A 22,469-nucleotide genomic window follows, 5' to 3' on the forward strand; every position below is an offset into this window, starting at 1 on the left:
ATGAACTCTTATAAATCTTACTAATCTGATTGGAAAAAATTGTACTCTGTTATTTTTGTTTCTTTTTTAAGAACATTTTTAAAAAGCATTTTAAATTTACCTTGGTTGGTGTGGCAGATTTCTCCTGACCTGCCCGCTGCTCCCCTCAGCAGTGTACTTCGTTATTCGGCCTGTTCTGCTCCTCACTCTGTCTCTGGTGAATCCTCTCACCACCTGCACCTCTGCTCTGTATCCCAGCTCTCTATGCATACATAAATAAATTTAAAAAAATAGTGGTCAGGAAAGGACTGAGTGACATTTGAGCAAATGTGTGCATGGTGATTTATGAAAGATTTAAGAAAGAACATTCCAGGTGGGAGGAATAGCAAATGCTAAGCTGTGAAGAAACTTGTCTGGGATATTTGAGGCTGGCCAGGGTTCCTCTGGGGTTTGATGAGTAGAGGCAGTGAGCAGGCGAGTAGGCTGGGGAGGAGGTGGAGGGCAAGGCGCAGCCAGTGCCTGTGGGGCTTCAGGCCCCTGGGAGCGCTTGAAGGGAAGATGTGGGAGCTTTTTTTTTTTTTCTTTGGGAATAAGAGTTGTATTTTTTTTTTTTTATTAAAAAGTTTATTTTTACATCATTTTTCACATTTTTTTTTTCATCTCAATTGTAATCCCCACGGGTTTCCCATCACCAAATCACCCCTGTGCCACCACCATAGTCCCGTGCATTTCCCTCCCTTCCCCCCCCCCCCCCCCCCCCCCCGCCCCCCCCCCCCCCCCCCCCCCGTTTTTGATCCCATTCCCCACTCCACAGATGTGGGAGCTTTTGAGCAGAAAGTTGAGAGTTGACTGAGGGAACAAAGGCAGACAGAGGTGATTGCCATCATTCAGGTATCATTCAGGCAAGAGATGATGATGTCTTGGACCCAACGGTGGTGGTAGGAAAAGGTCAGATTTGGGATGTATTGGAAGCTGGTACTGATGGGCTGGATTTGTGGCATGTGAGAAAGAGAACAATGAATCCACACAAGAGAACAAAGAATTCTGAAGCTCTTGACTTAAGCTTCAGAAAGCATGGAATGAGGGTTTCCTGCAAGGGCTGGGGGAAGATCTGGTTCTGGGCAGGATGGAAGATTAGGAGTTAGTTATGGACACTTGAAACTTAGATCTAAATCACATATCAGGTGGATGTGTAGGAAGGTTGTCGGGTATGTGAATATGGAACTGGGGGGAGGCCTGACTGGCAGCTTGATTTTGTGAGTTACTGTGCACACACACACACTGTGTGGTGGCCCCAAGTGCCAAGGGGTTGCAGAGATGTGAAGAAGCAGAGCAGTAGCCAGAAGAGTAGGCAAAACCCAGAACTGATGGTGAATTTCTCTCTGGCTCCCCATACAGGTGTGACAACGTGCGTGTATTTAAGCTGGGCCTCTTCTCAGGCCTCTGGTGGACCCTCGCTCTCTTCTGCTGGATCAGTGACCGAGCCTTTTGTGAGCTGTTGTCATCCTTCCACTTTCCCTACCTGCACTGTGTGTGGTAAGTCCCTGGAGGGGGTAGGGGAGTGGCAGAGAGGCAGAGAGAGGCAGATGTCTGTACCTGGGCCAGATGCAGGGACTGAGTGTCCCTCTCCTCACTCAGACTGCCAGATGTCTCAGAGGCCAGAGGGTCGAAAGCATCACCTGCTGCAGGGTGCAGCCTCCGCCAGCACAGGAAACTGAATTGTTTCCGCTTCAAGTCTGTGGTTTCTTACCTCTAGCTCCATTATTAAAGCAAAAAGGAGCTTGCAAACGGAGTCTGTAGCTAGATCTCTAGGGTGGGGAGGGCTTGGGCAGATGTGATATGGGGAAGGGATGGTCCTGAAGACATGAGTGACCTGGACTTTGCAGGTCATCTGGAGACTATCACACCTGTTCGTTTTACAGACACCCAGAGTAGTGACATGAATTGTTCTGGATGACCCACCCAGTAATAGAAAGCCAGGAGTTCAGTAATAGGGAACTGAAACAGCTACACTTTCGAACACTCAGGATAGGCCACGAAGCAGGTGGAGGAATAGCTTGCAGTATCTTATTCTCAGAAAGCTGAGGACGAAATGAGTGGCTTTCTTCCTAGGAATTGCTTCAACTCCAAACCTGGAGTTATTTTTCCCTCTCTGTCCTGTAGGACTTCCGATTGCAAAAGATGGCAGGATGCAAGATAGAGCTGCTTTGGAATATGCCTCATAAATTGAGAGTACCCTGGGTGGAATTCTAGTGTTAAAAAGTTGGAAACATTTTGACAGACCCAGATACAGAAATTTGCTATCTCTCAGGAGGTGCCTCAACTCTGCGAGTATCAGGCATGTTCTGGAGTGGGTCCTGGAAAGCGGGGATGGAAGGAGATACCACATCAGAATAATGGCTGCCATTGTCAGCCTCCCCACGGGTCTCTTCCAAGTGTCTCTGCTTGTCTCTCCTCATAGTGTTTCTTTCCCTTTCTCCTTCCCAGCCCCACCAGGGAGCAAGTTGGGCTGCAGAAGCAAGGGCTTGCTTCTCCTCTTGAGTCTACTTTGAAGAAACAAAAATAGCATCATTCTATAGATGGGGAAAACTGGTCCTTTTAAAATTTAAACCAAATAGTACATCATGGACAATATTTCTTACCAATGTACCTATGTTATCTTCATTTTTTTTTAAAGATTTATTTATTCATACAGAACTGGGGTACAGGCCAGAGATGTGGAGGGTGAGAGGATTCACCAGAGACAGAGTGGGGAGCAGAACAGGAAGATTAATGAAGTACACTGCTGAGGGGAGCAGCGGGCGAGTCAGGAGAGGTCTGCCGCGCCATGTGGATCTCCTCCCGGGCAGGCGGGGATCGAACTCATGCGAAGTGGCTTAAGCTTCTTAGTGCTGTGCTTTAATCTGCTGCGCCACCAGGGAGGGCCCATCTTCATTTTTTTTTAATCTCCAGTGAATGCTTTACTATATGAATGCCTTGACTTATCTCTCTATTAATGGATCTTTCAGTTATTTCTAATGTTTTACTTAGCAAGCAATTGGCAGTGAACAGCTATATTTGCCCACGTGTATGAATATTACTTTAGGTTAAATTGTAATATAGTTTGTCAAATCCAAAGAGATTGTATCAGTTAAGACTTACTAAAGTCTATAGAGCAGTGCCTTTCACTCACACTTTCACATATACTGTATATTATGAACTCTTATAAATCTTACTAATCTGATTGGAAAAAATTGTACTCTGTTATTTTTGTTTCTTTTTTAAGAACATTTTTAAAAAGCATTTTAAAGGCTTTTTTTTTTTTAAGATTTATTTATTTATGCTTACAGAACTGGGGTACAGACCAGAGGTGTGGTGGGTGAGAGGACTCATCACAGACAGAGTGGGGAGCAGAACAGGCAGATCGATGAGTTCACTGCTGAGGGGAGCGTGGGCAAGGCAAGAGAGGTCTGCTGTGCCATGTGGGTCACCTCCCTGGCAGGGATGGAACTCGTGCTGCAGTGGCTTCTGAGAGCTTTGTAATGAACATGGTGCTTTAACTTGCTGCACCACCAGGGAGAGAGTGTTGGGCATTTTTACAAATGTAAATTGGCTATGTTTCCTCTTTTGAAATAGGCCTTTTGCCTTTCTTTGTCTTCTCTGTGGGGTGTTTCTGTTAAGAACAAAATTTTGCCTGGCACCTAGTGCCTGACATGTAGCAGACAGTCATTACTGTATCATGGTGACATGCTATTTATTGTGTAAATTTGCAACATTTTCAGAACTACAGAGAATGAGACACTGGAGCTCTGTGTAGCTGATATCTAGCTTCATTAATTCTCTGCCTGGGCCAGTCATGTTCATGCCACTGTCACTCACTGCCACACCCACACCAATACATTAAGGCCAACCCCAGACATCCTGTGAAAAGATGTTTTTAGGGTTCTTTGCAACACAGGGAACTGAACTCTGTCATATGATGCAAATATTTCCCCCCAGTTTTCCATTTGTCTTGAGTAAATTTATGGCATTTTTGTACAACGCTGGTTTTAAACATCCATGTTTTCACATCAGTCAGTCCTGTCCATTATGGCTTTTTTGTCCTCCCTCTGTGTACACTACAGAGAAGGCCTCTCCCATCGCAGCGAGGCGAGCGGGCGGCCCTCATAACCCTCTGCGCTGTGTGTGGCGGTGAGCACTTCTCTCCCTGTGCCTCAGAATGACTTCTGTCTCTTTCCCCTTAGGAGTTCTAAGCGTTTTAACATTCTAAGAAAGTCCCCTTCTCTGAAGTTTATAAAAATCTTTTCTGATATTTAAAAAATTCTTCATCTTAAATGAACATCAATCATAAATATATAAAAGATAAAAAGATGTAAAGATAAGTATATAAAAGATAAAGATAGAGATCTTCATGCCATATATATATATATATATATATATATATATATTTTGGTCTTGAAGATATAAAGATATTTATATATAAATGTTGGTATACATCACCATATAAACACACACATGTGTGTGCGCACACACACATATTCCTTAGATGATCCTTTGATTGAGAAACATTAGTATTAGAACTTTTTACAGGGTCCTCCCTGGTGGTGCAGTGGGTTGGGACGCAGCACTGCAAGCTGGCAGAGCTGCTTCAGTGCGAGTTCGATCCCTGCCCCAGAGGTGACCCACATGGCGTGGCAGACTTCTCCTGTCTTGCCTGCTGCTCCCCTCAGCAGTGTATTTAGTCGATCTGCCTGCTCTGCTCCCCACTTTGTCTCTGGTGATGCCTCTCACTACCTCAGCACTCTGGCTTGTACCCCAGTTCTGTATGAGTAAATATAAATCTTTTTTAAAAAAAGAACTTTTTACAGGCACAGTACAGATAGAGAGTTCCCCTACTAAACCATAGAAGTAATTTCATCATATGATGAAAGTGATCCCTAATGTGGAAGCCGTGGCTAAGATGAGCAGGCTCTGGGTCATTTCCCAGCTCTCCTGTGAACCAGAACTCAGCTCTTGGTAGACCCTTAAAGGCATTTGTGCCTTTGTTCCTGGATGAAGCTGGAATGGTTCTGAGGCTTCTAAAACAGGGCCTGTTGCTCCAGATTTCTCGTTTTCCTGCTGTTCTTGATTGCTGGTCAGCTTCACCCTTTCTAATTAGACCCTGGCTGGGTCTCCGTCAGACATCAAGGTAGGTCAGTGCCGCTGAGGGAGGCCAACCCCCGGCTGTCCGCCTGTGCCAGGTCTCACCTCTGGTTCCTTTGCAGGCACATCCTCATCTGCCTGGCCTCCTACCTGGGCTGCGTGTGCTTTGCCTACTTTGATGCTGCCTCTGAGATCCCCGAGCAAGGCCCCGTCATCAAGTTCTGGCCCAGTGAGAAATGGGCCTTCATCGGGGTCCCCTACGTGTCCCTCCTGTGCGCCAACAAGAAATCACCAGTGAAGATCACGTGATGGCAGGGCGGAGCTGGTTCTCTGCTTCTTTTCCCTCCTGCACTGGGCTTTCTTTGCTAGCAGCCACAGTTGGGAGGTTGCAGAGTTGGGGGGTGGGGTTGGGGTCTGTCTTTTAAAAATGCTGTTCCCTTGGGCTCTAATTAGTGTATGTGTGGACTGCCAGGACTCTGCTGTGTGTGAGAGCTGAGGTTCCTTCCCTTTCCCAGAAACTGGATGTGCAAGGCTGAGGGGTACTGGTGTTTCTCGGTGTCACTCCCAGAAGCAGTAGCTTGTTGGGTGTCTCCTTTGGGACGATACAGGACACAGTCCCATGGGGAATTCTGTGGTGCATAATGCCTCACTTCCTGGGGAGTTTGTCTGCTCCAGATCCTACCATTTCCACTCACTCTTGGAGGGGGACCCCTGTGGACAGATACTACATCAGATAAGACCCTCGGAAGGACTGTCTGATGGTAGAGGCCTGTTATTTTGCTTTGGATGAAACTCTCCTAAAACAAAAGCAAGCAAATGAAGACACCCCCACCCCACCCCGGGCTTGTGGCTGAGGAGGAGGCTCTCCACTGCCTGGTCTTGGCCCCTTCGGTCTCACCTGTCTTACGTGCGTCTGTGAAGCAGTTCCCTGCTACCTCTGCCCAGAGATGGAGACTTGCTTCCAGGTGAGGGCGAGACCAGTGAGAAAAGCCTCTATGGCAGACACACTCCACTTAAGCCATTCATGAACATGAGCCCAGCTTTTAAATGTCACCTGCCCACCAGCCCAGCCCAGCAGCTATAGACACACAGAGAAAAACCTCTATGCTGGGAGCGCCCCATCCAGAACCCCACTCTACTGCTGGGGCTCTGTGAGTTTGCCAAGGGGCGTGTTCCATGTGTGCTGTGGATCTGGGCTCAAAATTTGGAGCAAGCATGAAGTTTTTCCTCATTGAAAAGCCTCCTCATACTCTCTGCTCCTGGAAATCATCCTCAAGAATCTCCCCTCTTCTTTCTCTGGAATTTACCCTGGGAGGGCCACCTCACAGTATGAGGGGCCTCCTGTGATTTCTGTGAGCATTGAACTACTGGCTTTTCTCAAGTGCTGGCCATCACCACTCCAGCTGTGACACTGGTTATAACTAATCTCCCCTTTGCTGGGCTGAATGGAAGACTCTAAATGGTCTTTAAGGCGTGAGGGGGGAGCTGATGAACTCAGGGATACTCATCGTAACTCAGGCATCTCCTGCTTAGCGACACCTCCTGGTGGGAGTGGGCAGGACAGATGGTTCCTCTGGAGCTGACAGGGGTCCTGCGTCCCTAAGAGCTGGGGACAGCAGCTCTTGGCCTGCCCAAGAGCTCTTACTCTGTTAAGTCTTGTTCCAGATCCAAGGTGAAAAGTCCAATAAGTAACTGCATTTAGAGGTTAAACATTTATGACTTTATTCTTCTGTGGTGTTAAAATTATTTAGTAGCAGATACTGCTTGCAGTAAGAAATTCTTATGGGACCCTAATCTTTGCATTTTTTTTTTAATTATTAGTTTGCATTTGTTTTCAGGTTTACTTAGAGAACACTTCCCTAATAATAGATCAGACAGTGAAAATGCAAATTAACAAATTGGTGGTTTCCAATGATTTTGAATGAATATACTTGTTGCTATCCTATAGTTTAAAATACTTTTAAGAATATTTCATTTAGGTATTTGTGATCCCTCTAATGTACCCCTTTGAGACTTTGGTGGTTCATGCAACAACATTTTAAAATTGCTGTTAATTCTTCTGGGTGTCAAGTCTAGAATATTTGAAAGGGGGATGTCAGACTGTCCTCACTTCAGGTTGACTTACCAGGCATGGATTCTGGTCTCATTCTTTCTGCTGTATCAATATTTTCCCAGCTAGAGGTTTGATATATTTTGAGCTCAGCGGGCTTAGCGTGGATGTTTGGATGAGAAGCAGAATGCAGAAGTGGGTGGTGTATGTGAGGCTTAATTTCTGTCTTGAGGGTTCCTCTAATGGGGGCATTGTCCCAACAGTGAAGGAAGGACCGACTCTTTCTGTCAGGCAAGTGGGGAACATTACCTACCCGCCCTCCCCCCCACCATGGCTTTGACATAACCTCCTGGGAGTCTCTTGAGTATCCCTCCTTCAGAAATGGGGATAAATGTGACTGTTGGAAATGGACAAGTAAATGCCCTGACTCACAGGCTATTTCCACCCTCTACTGTGAAAAACACCACTGAGTCAGGATGTCAGAAGGAACTTTTAGTAAGAAAAACCTGATGTCCTTCTAGAGGCTGGTTTTAATGAGATGGGGAAGACACAACACTGCTCGCCTTTGGAACAGAAATCATTATAGCTTGCCAGTGTGGGATAGTAAATCAAGAGGACAGGAACATACCAATCTTATTTTAAATTAGTTTTATGGCATCATTTGTATTTATATTTATAATGCTTTTATTAGCACTACATGCTCTTTAAGGAAATTTGGGAAACTACAGAAAAAGTAATGAAGAAGAGAAAAGTAATAGGTATTTCTAGGACCCAAAGACAAACATTGCTAGTATTTTGGTGTATTTCCTTCTCATCTTTTTGTTTCTCTAATGTGGTTGTAAATAGATGTCTTCTAGAAATGACAGTTTATAGAGATCACAGTTATTTAGCTTGAATGGATTACAGATGCTGGTTGTGTATTTTTCATGAGGAGTGGGTTTTGGAATACACTCAAGTTAGCTACATGTTTATGCTAATCACTGGATTCTGACCTACTACTGAGTCTTAGTTTTTAATTGAGCTGTATGTGAATGAACTCTAACAAATCAGGAACTGAATTCTACTTTTTGACTTGCTTCTGCACTTGGGAGTGCAGCAATCAATCCCAAGCAATCATGGGAGATAGCTATTAAATTTGTGTCTCTATCGGTTTTGATGTTTTCAGATTAAAAAAAAAGAAGAGGAGTTTGTTCCATTAATTCATGTGCAATCATCACTCTTCCCTCCCTTTCTCCCCACCTCCATCTTCCCAAAAGGCAAAGAAGTAGAGATTTGACATGTTGGAGTTAGATGATGGTGGTTACCTGGTTATGAGATTTTTTACCTGGTTAGAATATCCCAGTCACCATACCCAGCGGGAACTGGATTTAAGATATTGAAAAACATTAATGCTATCAAGCGATTATTTATGTCAGTGATTCCGGTTTTATAGTGTTTTCTTGATTATTGATTTTTAGAAGGAATTATTATAATGCAAGCTCTCCAGTAAACACATTGCATGTTTGGGGGAGGGGATACTGGATTCTTTGGGATGGATTACATTTTGGGGCAACTCTGAGCCAGTCCCTCTGAAGACTGCCTAAAACACAAATTATCAAAAGTCAAAGATGTTTTCTTGGGGGACAAAACTTGAGTTTGTCCAATACAGGCTTTGTGAATATACTGCCACCTGTTCTGTTTATTGGATTTCTCAGGTATATAAAAGCGTCTCTCTCCAATTCTCCATGCTTCCTCTGGCGGAGCTGCAGGACTGAGATCTGAGCCTTTCCTGGCTCTTGTTCCCTCAGGGCTGACATGGAACCATCTCTGGGGACAGGTGAGGGCAGGGGCTTGCCCAACCAAGGCCCCTTCCCCCCAAATGAACTCAGAACCTTTCCTAGCCAGCTCTTCGCTGGGCGCTGACATTCCAGCTGGCCAAGGAGAAGACTCTGGCCAGCGAGGACTTTGTAGATGTCATTTTCCTACAGACTTTAAAAAAATGGCCTCTACTCCAAGGGACTATTTGAATTCTATCTTCCTTTATATGTTAAACCAGATTTAAGGCTATTTTATAACCACAATATGTAATCAGAGAAAACATAGTATTTCCAGATATATGCTGTGTTTTATGCCTTCTACATTATATAGGGGTTTCATATAAGGGTGATTGTAGTAGCATTTAATTTCCGTTGTTTTGGGAGTGATTTAAGACATTTTGAAATGGAGCTTTTGCACTTTATACTCTTTGTGAACTGACTGTGTTTGATATTAAAGCCATAAGTGGCATTTTCTGTAAATGACTGTTTATGTCTGGATTTATTTCTGAAACGAAATATCTGGAGTGAAAAATGCCTTTCACAGACTCAAGAGTGAAGCACATTGGCCTAAATTTATTTATTAATGAATTTGTAGATCACTGTTAATGAATATACTTAAAATTAGTATAGTTTATTTTCTGTTTTTTTCTCACCTGTAAAATCAATACACCTAAATATTTCCAGGATAAAGGGCCTAAAGGCAGTTTATTTTTATTAGAATGCCTGTCATCATGCCTTATGGATATAAGATTTCAAATATAGATTTCCCTATACTGGATTTCACTCAGTCACAGGATGGGAGATCAGATAGCATTTTGAAATAGTAAAGAACTTTAGTAGGAAGGAGCTGTGTCTATTGATTTGTCTTAGTTTGACTAAAGGACTAATAGATCATCATATATAAAAGAATATGATCAGCAGAGAAGCAAGACCGGGCAAGCATTATCTCTGCAATACAGTGTGTTTTAGAGATTCCTGAGGGGGTTGGGAGGTGTGGGCGGAGAAGGCCACAGCTCTGACGATCCCATGTAAGTAGTGGGTTGTCTCCTGGGCAAATGCCCCACCCGTATACTTCTCTGGATATTTAAATGTCCTGGAAGCCACCCTGGTAGAGTTCCTGCATGACAGGATGCTGGCAGGATTTGATTCTTCCTGGTGCTGAAAATGGTTATCTCAACAGCTCTGCTTTCTCCATTGCCTTCAAAGACAGTGTGGGGCCCTCCCTGGTGATGCAAAAATGTGTTAAAGCACAACACTGTGAAGCAGTCCACAGCCAATGCAGCAGGAGTTCCATCCTGGGCCAAGGAGGTGACCCACAAGGCACAGCAGACTTCTCCTGTCTCACCTGCTGCTCTCCTCAGCAGTGTATTTCAGTAGGTCAGTTCTGCTCCCCACTCTGTCTCTGGTGAATCCTCTCACCCCCTGCACCCCTGGCCTGTACTACAGTCCTTGTTTGTATAAATAAATCTTGTTTTTTTTTTTTAAAGACCAGCGTGGAGTCCTCTTCTCTTGTAAGGATTTTACTTTATGAGAGGCCAGAGCAGGCAGGTTCAAGTGCTGGGCAGGGCCCTGTAGGTAGTGTGCATCCTGCAGGGAGCCAGCTCTTCCTCAGTCTCTGTCCTGCCTTGGGCCTCAGACACATCTTACCTCAGAGCCTGGGTGCAGCTGCCACACTATGCTACCTTCGTATTGCTGAAATTTTACATAGTAAAGATACTGTAAAATAGGGTGTTTCAGCGTTTGGCTTTTTTCTTCCCTTGTTCTCCTTCCTACTCCATCTACAGGGCTGGGAGCCCCTCCCTTAGGTTAAAGCTATCTTTGCCTGAGGCAAGCGGTCACATCCAGTTTACCTGGGAAGTCATCTCTCTGGGCATTAACCGCGAAAAGGGAACATCCGTTTTAACGGGGTTTTGTTGGTTTATTTTTCATTTCCCACGAAAACAAGACATTTGCTTTCAGTTACGTTCATAATTGAGAGCAGAGAACTTACCATTTAAAAAACGTCACAGAAAACACTTGTCAACAGAGTTAAGATAAAGGGAAAATGGCTGAAGGCAAGATCGAGAGTATTAAGAGAGAAAAAGCATAGTGGCGACGGTGACTTTTGCGAGAGAGGGACGTTAGCCAGTGAACAAAGAGTCGAAGCCGCTGGGTGGGCGGAACCTGGAGAGATTCGTGGGGTAACATCGCCACCGTGTGGCCTTATACGGTATTGCTACCAATGGCACACAGACGCTCTTGGCAATTGCTCATCATCCTGGACACGCCCCAATTGCCCGCAGACTCCCAGAAAGTATGCAAACCTCGTCTGGGTCCACGTATGTTTCCCTGGATTCTTCCAACATCCTTTTGCATGGGGACCCACCCTCATAAACTCCTCTGACCATTACATTGGGTGCTAGGGATCAAACATAGGAACATATGACTTACTGAGGCTCAGAGGTGGGGTCACTTATGGATCCGTACTTGTTTCCTGATGGAGGCAGGATATATCAGACTTCACCGCTTCTACCTGGTGTCTGCTGAATTCTTGGATGTGCACTCTTTCAGATTTGGCGGGAGTTTTTTGTGGCTGTGGTAACACATTACTGTAAGTGAGGTGCTCTTCCAGCTCCTGATTGAACCTCTAAGCCTTTCCCCTCCCCTGCTGGGCGCCTCAGATCTATTGTCAGCTTGCAAGTTTTGTCTTTTTCCTGATCCTTGACCACTCAACCATCAAAAAAGATGAAATCATGCCATTGTGGGAGCATGGATGAAGCTGGAAGGGATTATGCTAAGGGAAACACGTCAGAAGGAAAAAGGTTAATACTGGATCATTTCACTTACATATGTAGAGTATAGAGAAATTGAAGAAAGGGTCAGGAAATGAGGTCGTTTGAAATAGAAACACATACCCTGGCAGTTAGGAGGCAAGGAGCCTGGAATCAAGGCATGAGCTCTTTTGGAAGCTGTGAGGGGGTAACTGCCCCTACTTTCCTAGCTTCTGCCTTGTGTGTATCATCCCATTTCTGCATCCAAAGGCTCTTGACTCCCCATGTCTCTGCATGTTTGTGTCTGAATCTCCTCACTCCTCTAAGATCACAGTAGTCTTTGGATTTAAGGCCTGCCTAGTCTAGTAAGAACTTGTTTAATTTATATAGGGTCTCAAAGACCCTATTTTGAAATGACCAATTCTGAGATTTTAGGTGGATGTGAATTTTAGGGCAACACTATTCAGTCTGATATACTGATCCCCACAACCTGCTCTGTGGACCTCCTCCCACCAGCACCTAGTGTCAGCAGTTAGGCTCCTCACTGCACACACACACGCACACACACGCACACACACACACACACACACACACTGTGCCATGGTCCTGCTCAGAGTCCCTGTGATAGCTTTGCTGTTCCCCCCTGTGAGCTAGAAGTATGTGCCACCCTATAAGCAGCTGTGGAAAATGCCTGTGAGACATGCCTGGGGCTGGCGTTAGGGGAGGTTTGTGGACCAGGTCTTAGGGAGCTTGTTGGCAGGCTCATTTGGCAGAAATTTCCTTCTGTCCAGGATATTAGGGTGTCTGGCTGGGCAAGGGCAGTCAGTCACCCCCAACTCTCCCTCAGGTGTATCAAGTACATGTGGCTTCCTCCTGATTCAAAGGTGTCAGACCAGCCAGCCAGTCTCTTGACCTGGATGTGAGGCGTGAGGGCATGGCCAGGATGGGAGATGGGGCACTGGGCCCAGGGGACCTGGGTCACAGTGTTCCTGGTTAGGGTGAAGAGCCGGGGACTCCCAAACCTGCCTGCCTTAAGTGGGTTCCGTCATACACCACATAAAGACAAAAAATCCTCTAGTGTGTAAGGCCTTTAATGGGAAAGAACTGTAGTACAATGAGTGTGCAAGAGAGAAGAGAAGCAAAATAATTTAGTGTCCAAATCACGCACCCATAGTTACCCATCCTCTTGTGGGTTAATGTCAGGCTAACAGGGTTGGCCCAAAGTGGGGGCACTGAGGCCCAAAAGCATACCACAGTCTAAGGCACCTTCTGGTGGGAGCAACAGAAAGGGGCGGCAGGGGCCAGGCAAGTCTGGAAGGAAGAGAGGAGAACCAGATCTAAGTCACGGTAAAGGTAACCACTGTCAGCTGACACAAGCTATGCAACGTCCATCGTCTGACAGATTCCGGGTGGATCGGGATAAGCTCTGAAAAATCAGACTGACCACTGCTAACTTATCTTATGACCTCCCTTTTTTGTATAAACATAATATCAAAATATTCTGAGCAACATTCAGTTTACAACTGGATTGACTTAGCTGCAAAAGGCAACTGCTGGTTCAGGCAAGCTGCCCCAGGGTGAGAAATTTCTATGTCTCCTGAGACAAAAGCCAAGCCCCAGGAGAAATAAGACCCCAGGACATAAAAAACTCCTGGGAAGCTTCCTTGGTTTCTTTGAATAGAAAATAAACTTCAGATAAGGCTCCCAGGGCATAAGGACTCATATGGACAAATTTTAACCTTGACTACACAGGTGTTGTTTGATACACAACTGTACAACTTTCTCTTAATTTACTCCTATTTAAAACAAGCACTAACTACTCTCTGCTAGCCTTAAATTAGCCATTAGCTTTTCTTTAGACAATCACTGATAACACTGCTAACACAATTTATTACTATCCCAAGACCACTAACAACCTTTTGCTAACAAGCTCACCCTTTCCCAGACCCCTGTTCCTTTGAGTGATAACTAGACAGCTGTATATATGATAACTATCACAAAAACGTATAATTTAGCATACCATAAATTGTTAAGAGAAGAATACTTTTTCCCTTTGTCCTTGAGAATGTTTTATGGAGATATCTCGTTAACTTACCTATACATTATTGCAATTAACTACTTGCTACACAGTATAAATAAAGACCTGCTGAAGGGATAGCAGGAAGACTTGCACTCTATCCTGACTCCCGTGTCTTCTTCGTGTCCGCTCCCCTCTCTCCTTTTTGGAATCTCCACTCTCCACAGATGCCTTCCCATCTTAGGGTCCTGCCTGTGCTGCCTCGAGACACCCCAAAAGTTGGAGCTGGTCTCCAACTGTCAGCTTCCCACAGGTCTCTCACCCACTCTGTCAAGTGGGTCTCCTTCCATGTCCCCCAAGTCCCAGGTACAAGTCCAAGGCTAAGAAGCAGGAGCAGCTTCTAACTTGTCTCTCTGCTCCAAGTGCCTCCTCTAGGTGCCACAGTTTCTCCTTCCTGCCCACCCCTTTCCACCCCCCTTAGGCTGGGGTAGGAACCGGACGCCTCTTTCCTTGGCGCTTACCCTGTCACTGAAGTTTCAGCAGTTCCTTCTCAGCCTCCATTTTATTTCTTCAATGGAGAGAGCCTGGGTTAGCTCAGTCATCAAACTTTTTATTTTATTGGAGGAGAAATTATGCCCATGGAAGCCAATCTATAAAAATAGATGCAAGTGGAACTTCTGACTCATCCAATCACTTTGGTTCTAGCCCCAAAGTACCCTACAGTATTCCTTAGGTCTTTAAGGATCTTAATTAGAAAAAAAAAAAAAAAAAAAACCAGGACTGTTTCTCCAGGTCATGCCACAGAATTACCATGGGTGACTCCAGGTTGCTTACTGAAACCTGAGGTAAATGGGGTGTGAGGTTGCTGTCCAGCTAGGTACCTGCTTTTGGTGGGAAATCACACTGTTAGCACCGTTAGCATATTTAGAATTATCCCTTGAGGATTAACTCCCAGAAAAGGTTCTGGGAGTTCTAATATCTGTTCTGGAATCTGCCTTGATATAACATGACATTGTAAACATTTGATGGTCAAGGGGAGATTCTGAGTTTGACCTGGGTCCTCCAGGCCCTTGAGGCCTGAACCCCAGCCTGGCCCAAGAGGCCTGAACCCCAGCCTGGCCCAAGAGGCACCGAAGCTAGAGTTGGCTCAGGAGGGGAAGCCTGTGAATTCTCCACAGCAAAGGCCTTGGGAGAGGTAGGGACACAGAATCTCAGTGGTAGGGGATGTGAAGTGTGTAAAAGGCTTGTAGACATTTCTGTTAAGCCCAGTGGAGGAGGTGGGGTGAAGATGCCTTTCTGAAAACAGGTTGGTTCTAAAACCTAACTTATATGGAAGAGCAATGGAGGAGAAATGTTAACCAGAGCAATTTTTGATCCCAGAATTCTCTGTCATCCTGCTCAGTCCCTTTTTTTTTAAAGACTTATTTATTTATGCATACAGAACTGGGGTACAGGCCAGAGGTGCAGAGGCGGTGAGAGGTTTCACCAGAGACAGAGTGCGGAGCAGGACAGGCCAACTGACGAAGTACACTGCTGAGGGGAGCAGCGGGCGAGTCAGCAGTGGTCTGCTGCGCCATGTGGGTCAGCTGCCTGGCAGGGGATGGAAATCATGCTGCAGTGTCTGCTGATAGCGTCATAGTGCTGAGACTTAACCCCTTGCACCATCAGTTCCCCCTTTGACACCATTCTTTATACTATGGGTCAACCCTCCTATGTAAGCGCTAGCAGGGAAGGTCTGTGTTCAGCTCATGACTGTATCCCCATAATGTAGAATACTGCCTTACACACAAAAGTTGCTCCGTGAATGTTGGTTGACTGAATAAACAACCCAGATACTGCACAGAGGACTGCATATCAGCGTTCAGCCAATGGACCCCTGACTCAAGATTTCTTCGGTTCCTTAGAACCTGGCTAGCTGTGTGCCCATAAAACCTTTCCCTCCTCCCAAGCCAGAAGACCCCAAACATTTTCACCAGCTATCCTTTCTTTGTTATATGTCTGAGGGAAAAAGTGACTTCTCTCAAAATGAAAGCAAGAAAGGAGAGAATTCCTCGTCTTAACCTCCAGTGACAAATGGAGTCTGAAACCTGCCCGCCTACAGGGCTCATGTTCTTGGGAGAAACACAGTAATGAACTTGGCATCTGGAAAAAAACCCAGTTCAAGCCAAATATGTGTCAATTTTTTCCCCTCCATCAATCTGTGCTTTCCTGCTAATCAAGTCTAACAAGATGACAGTTCCAGTCTTCTGCCTTTTCTTCCAAAGAAAACTTTGATGAAAAAAATACTTAAAAGACACCTGGGGACATGTTCCTAGCCTCTCACCTTTCTCCTAACATTTACAACTTTTTGTGATGCTGGGAATGTTCTGTTGTTTGTACCATCTGGCATGTTAGCCACCAGCTACCTGGGGCCACTGAGGGCTTGAAGTGTAACTGACTCGCCGCAAGAACTGAGTCTTTCATTTCATTTCAGTCAATTTGAGCTAAACAGCCACATATGACTAGTGACTACTGAGCACAGTGGGCAGCGATACAGAATGCCCAGGGATGAAAAGGTGACGCAAATGGACCTTACGTCTTCACTTGGCCCTGGAACCAGAATCCAGGCCACCAACCTTGCTGTGTTTTATTAACCCAAGTGCACCAGAACCCCCTTGGAGTAGCAAATGAAGACACATTCCTGTGAAGATTCTAAGCATGTGACTCTGAGCCCTTAGCCCACCTGTGTTTATCCTCTCGACAGTAGTTCTCCCTTCTGGGAAATCTCCTTGGAGAGAGGGGTGGTCCTCGGTCCAAAGGTCAGTTATAACAGCTCTCATTTTTCAGCAGAGAAAATAGGAACCACGCTCTTCATGGCTCCTATTGCCTTGGCCGCTAGGTGTCGCCAGCGGCCCCGCAGTCACCTCCAGCCAGGAGGCAGGAGGGAAGTTGCAGGGCAGGGAGAGGGTGAGGGGTCAGGACCACCCAGGCAACTGAGCTCCCTGTGTGGAGAGACGTGGATGGATAGTCCGACCAGAGGCCCAGATCAATGGCTGGTGTTTCGGGAACGTGTGTGGGAAGCAGGATGTGGGGTTGAGTGTTCGCTACATGACTTCCCAGTTTTCCTTGTTTGGTTGCCTTAAGGGAATATTCGGCTGAAAGAACACACTTTGGCAATACCTTATCTCTTGCCTTAAAAGAACTGGGCAGGGCCCTTCTTGGTGGCGCAGCAGGTTAAAGCACAGCACTGAGAAGCTAAAGCCACTTCAGCATGAGTTCCATCCCCCCCCACCAAGGTGATCCACATGGTGCGGCAGACCTCTTCTGGCCTGCCCACTGCTCCCCTCAGCAGTGTGCTTCCTCAGTTGGCCTGCCCTGCTCCCCACTCTGTCTCTGGTGAATCCTCTCACTGCCCCTGCACCTCTGGCCTGTACCCCAGTTCTGTATGCATAAATAAATAAATCTTAAAAAAAAAAAGAATTGGGCAAGCAGTCTGCCTTGTTAAAGAAAATTGTTTGGCATCAGCTTTCACACCACCACAAGTGCTTCATCCTCTCTGCCTATCTGAGAAGAGAGCATCTTCCTAGCAGGCAAGGTGGACAGAACTAGGCTCTGGTCCTGGTGTGTGGCACAGGGAAGCAAAACAACCCCTGAGAGCCTGTCCCAGAGAGAAAAATAAGGCCTGGCTCATATTTCCAAGATGAGAATTTAGTTTCTGGACAGCTCATGGCAGAGTAGGGACTCTGGTCTTGCTAAGTGTTAACTTAGGTGGAGGAGAACTGGACTAGAATCGTTCCAGGAACAATGTAGTAATTTACACTCCACTCCCAATTTTTTGGAGTCAGAGGGTTTAGGCTGGATAGTAGGCTGATCTTTAGCCAGCCACATGATTGGGCATGCCACTTCTTCTGAGCCTCAGTTTTCTTGTGCAAAACGAGAACCATACCTACATTTCTGATAGTGTAATGGTTCATTTTAGGTGTTGACTGGACTACAGGGTGCCCAGATATTTGAGCAAACATTTTTCTGGGTGTTTCTGAATGAGATTAATGCTTAACAATTGAGTGAGGTTAAAGACTTTGAATGAAGTAGATAAACTTCAATAGTATAGATGGGCCTCATCCAATCAGTTGAAGGCATAAATAGTACGAAAAGACCAGCCTCCCCCTGAGCAAGAGAGGTTTCTTCTGTGGACTGCCTTGTAAGTTCTTCTGTAACACCAGATTGCCCCGGTTCTAGAAAAGATGGCTTTGGTTTTTTGTTTTGTTTTGTTTTTTTAAAGATTTACTTTATTTATTTATGCATACAAAAGCTGAGGTGTAGGCCAGAGGAACCGGGGCTGGGGGATATCTGAGAGGATTCACCAGAGACAGAGTGGGGAGCAGAATAAGCAGACTGAAATACACTGCTGAGGGGAATAGTAGGTGAGACAGGAGAGGTCTGCGGTGTCATGTGGGTCAGCTCCCTGGCCGGGGATGGGACTGATCCTGTGCTGCAGTGGCTTCAGATAGCTTCATAGTGCTGAGACTTAACCCCTTGCACCACCATGGAGGCTCCCCACGAAGATGGCTTTGGAATCAAATCAGAACAGACTGTCCTGGGTCTCTAGGATGCCAATCCATTCTACAGATTTTGAATGTACCAGTTTCTGTCATTTCATGAACCAATTTTTTATAATAAATCACACGCACATATCCTGTTGGTCCTGTTTCTCTGGAGAATCCTGACTAAGACAGACGGTCATAGAGATGAACGGAAATTATAGTGTAAATCTATCTAGCACTTGCCAATGCCCTGTAGGGGCTTAATAACTATTACGTTGTTATCTAGTCTCCCAGTTAACTGGTGAGCATTGAAGAAACACCAGAGAGGAAGCTTACTTCGAAAGTGGACCTAGAAACCCACCAGTCAGCCTGCTAATGTTGCCACTGTCGTGGCAGCCAGGCTTCTGTCAAGTTACTCCAGTGGTGCAGAACTTTCTCAGGGCAACTGCCTGCAGTTCCCCGGTGTGAGAACATGAAGGCACATAGCATTCTTTGTTCCCCGTCACTTATTATTTCTGGATTGGTAAGAGTAGGAAGAAGAAAATTCCTTCTTCCTCCTCCTCATCCTTAACAGTTTCTATTAAGCCATACATGTTTTGGAGCTGAAAGGTGAGGGGGTGGATTCAATATGCTTCTTCAGATACATAAGACCTCTTTTTAACTGCATACTTCTTACCCATTGATAGCAATTAGTGAATTATTTTTAGCCTATTTGAAAACTTTCTTTTCCCTCTTGCACTTTGGAAATTGAAAGTGCTTTGCTCCTGTTAACTCCAGCCTTCTCCCTTCAGTTATGATTAACTTTATAATAGAAGTAAAACCCCACTTGCACTACTGCATTTAGATAGTTTAAAAATACTTATTATTCTCACAGCTTAGAGTTTGACTTATGCATTAGTTTTTGAATATAACCTAACAAAATATGACATAATCTGAGCCTATGAAAACACAACTTATTTATTATCTCCCAAGGCCATAGGTCAGAAGTTCTGGCATGATGTAGCTGGCTTCAGAGTCTCAGGAGACTGAACTCGGTGTGTCAGCCAGGGGGTTTCTCATCTGCTTCTCTGTATCCTCCTTTCAGCTTTTTTCAGTTGATAGAATTCAGTCCCTGTGGCTGAAGGCCTGAGGACACTCCCTTCTTGCTGCTCATTGGCTGTGATGCGCTGAGTTCCCAAAGATGACCCTCAGAGCTTTGCCACCAGGCTCTCTCCCTGGGGCATGAATATCTTTCTTTGAGATCTTAGGTTAGACCCACCTAGGATAATTCTCCTTTTGCTTAGCTGATTAAAGGCCTTAGTTACATTTGCAAAGTTCCTTCTGTTATATAATGTAAAATATAGGAGTGACATCCTCCTATTTGCTCATACTTAAGGAGAAGAGATTATACAGTGGGGGTGGGTGGGTAGAGATCTAGGGTGTTGTGTTAGTTTTCTTGAACTGTGCTAACAACTACCACAAACCAATTTGTTTAAATAAGAGTTGACTATCCTGCGATTTCAGTAGCTTAGTTCTTTCTAAGGGCTTTTCTATGCATTTCTCTAAGCCCTGGTGTTGTGCTAGCAATTGCTGGTATTCCTTGGTATGTGGAAGCGTCACTCCAGTCCCTGCCTTCCTCTGCAAATGGTTTTCCCACTTGTATGTGTATCTGTGTCCAAATTTCCCTCTTTTGTAAGAATATCAGTTAGCATTAGTACTTCAATGTGTGAATTTCAAGGGATGCAATTCAACCCACTAGAGGTGCTGTCTTAGAAGTTAGCCTATTACAGCCTAAGCAGCATTGTTACGATTATCATTAAGACTCAGCAGTTCCTTTCATGATCCACCCATGCCCAGAGTGCAAATAGTCTTTGACTCAAAAGAAAATACCCTGATTATGTAACAGATAGAGGTTTCATGGACTCCACCCCCACTCCAGATACTGGAACTCCAAATCCCATCAGTACCGAGGAGAAGTACGCTGGGACATGAGGGTGGAGCTGAGCAGCCAGGTTTGGATAAAACCGGACATGTGGGCTCTGGGGGTCTCCTGGCCTGTGGTTCGCAGCTGGTCATTTATCTCTCCATCGGTTTTCAGCATGCTGGTGGAGTCCAAGTCAGCAGAACTGGTAGGACATTCTAGTTAACTTGTATTTCTCTCCCTCTTCCCCTGGGTTATTCCCTTACCTTTCTCCTTATAAATAAATCCATTATTTAACCTTTTTGAGTGTGTCCATAATATGACTGAATCGTAAGTGCATGGGTGAAGACCCACAGACAGGCAACCCAATTCACATGGGGTGCCCTCTAACAATTATATCTTGTGCATCCATTTCCTTGGTCTCTTTTCCATCTGTTGCCATAAGAAGGACTAAAGTGTGGTGATAAGGGTCCTGGTAGTGAAAATAGTCTTTGATTGATAATTTCCCAGGAAAAAAATATCAGCACAAAAGAGCTCCAGGCATCCTTTAACCCACTTCAGCCCAGGAAGGGGGTGGGGGGGGAATAACCTTTGTCAGGTCACTGCTAATGTTTGTCTGCCAGCTATTGGTGCTTTCCTCTCTGCCCCCTGGGGATCTTAATTAATGTGGGGGTTCCCCTTTCAGAGAAGGTTGAGAAGGGCCTTTTCATGCTGGAACACAGCAAGCTTTGTAGTAATGTGGTATAATACTACTGTTCTTCTGGTCTCCTCCGCTGGCCCTTTCTCCTCTCTCTGAATTCTAAATAAGAGTCAGCTAACTCTACTGTTGTTGTAGTGCCCACGAGCAAGTCATGGGTTTTCTATTTTTAAGTGGTTATAAAAAAAGAGGAGTAATATTTTATAGCATCTGAAAATGCTACAAAATTCACATTTCGGGCCCTCCCTGATGGTGCAGCGGGTTAAAGCACAGCACTAAGAAACTTAAGCCACTTCCACATGAGTTCGATTCCCGCCTGCCCCGGAGGTGACCGCATGGCGTGGCAGACCTCTCCTGACCTGCCCGCTGCTCCCCTCAGCAGTGTACTTCGTCGATCTGCCTGTTCTGCTCCCCACTCTGTCTCTGGTGAATCCTCTCACCCTCTGCATCACTGGTGACACAGTGGGTGGTCCACAGGGCTAAGATAAAACCGGACTGTGTGGTCCTTTGTAGGAAACCCTTGCTAACCCTTGTTCTAAATGGTGGTGTTTGTTAAGGTCTCTCCCTCCCTTTCTCTCTTCCCACCTGGTCTCATGGCTTAAAGATTATCTGTATATTCATGATTTCATGGAACGAGGTAGATAAATCCACTCCTCTTCTAGAATGTCTAGTCCTTTCCTCTCTTGTATCCTCTACCACCTATGGGCCTCGGGTCTGGTGGTTCTACTGTTATAACAGATCTTGAATCCATAGCCTGGGCCATCTTTCTGTTTTGTCCCGATTTCTGTGACTGGCTGCAACTTAGAAAGGCAGGAGAAAGAAAGGCTGAGCAAGCAGAGTTTATTACTGCCGGGCAGCAGCTGAGACGGAGCCCCTAGGGTGGGGTCCACAGTACTGCCAGCCCTATGGGGGGAGGGGTCTCTATATAGATTCTAGGTTCCGATTCCAAAGGGGTGACTTATCGCTGTGCCCCCTGATGCGAGGCCCAGTTTGTCTGGTATCTCCTGTAAGCGAGGCCCAGTTTATTATCACCCTTATCTAGTCCCACCAATAGTTGTGTTATCACAGCACCTGGTTGCCCCCAACACATTCCCCCCAAGTTAGCATCCTCTCTTGCCTGGACTACCACAACACCCTCTTGGACTCCGTTTCCTCCTTGTCTATCTAGTCTCTCCACAGCAGCAGTTTGTGGTCTTAAAAACAATGTATGTGACCCTACCTGGTGGCACAGCAGGTTAAAGCACAGCATTGCAAGCTGGCCGCAGCCGCTTCAGTGCTGGTTCAATCCCCGCCCTGGAGGTGACCCACATGGTGCAGCAGACCTCTCCTGTCCCACTCGCTGCTCCCCTCAGCAGTGTACTTCATCGGTCTGCCTGTTCTGCTCCCCACTCTGTCTCTCGTGAACTCTCTCATTGCCCCTGCTCTTCTGGCCTATACCCCAGTTCTGTATGTATAAATAAATAAATTAAAAAAAATGCATGTATTGCTATTCCCCTGCTTTACACTTAGTCTAACTGCCATTGCTCCTGGAATAAAGTCCAGCCTCCTTACTGTGGCCCCGGGCTCCCTACAGAATCCTGTCCCTGTATACCCCTCCATTCTTGCCTCACTCATTAATTGTGGCCATAGTATTTTT

The 22,469-nt window shown here is 45.6% G+C and overlaps 1 protein-coding gene across 1 annotated transcript in view; it reads left to right on the forward strand.

Annotated features, from left to right (window-relative positions):
• ACER2 (alkaline ceramidase 2) overlaps positions 1-9,420 on the forward strand; it is a 36,067-nt gene extending 26,647 nt beyond the window's left edge. The window contains exons 5-6 of the mRNA XM_004677686.2: positions 1,378-1,515; positions 5,223-9,420. Coding sequence (XP_004677743.1) covers positions 1,378-1,515; positions 5,223-5,409 — 325 coding nt within the window. The 3' untranslated portion in view covers positions 5,410-9,420. The remainder of the gene's footprint in view (positions 1-1,377; positions 1,516-5,222) is intronic.
• Positions 9,421-22,469: the final 13,049 nt, after the last annotated feature.

The sequence above is a fragment of the Condylura cristata genome, unplaced genomic scaffold (assembly GCF_000260355.1).
Source record: "Condylura cristata isolate star-nosed mole 26May11 unplaced genomic scaffold, ConCri1.0 scaffold00006, whole genome shotgun sequence".
NCBI classification, from domain to species: domain Eukaryota; kingdom Metazoa; phylum Chordata; class Mammalia; order Eulipotyphla; family Talpidae; genus Condylura; species Condylura cristata.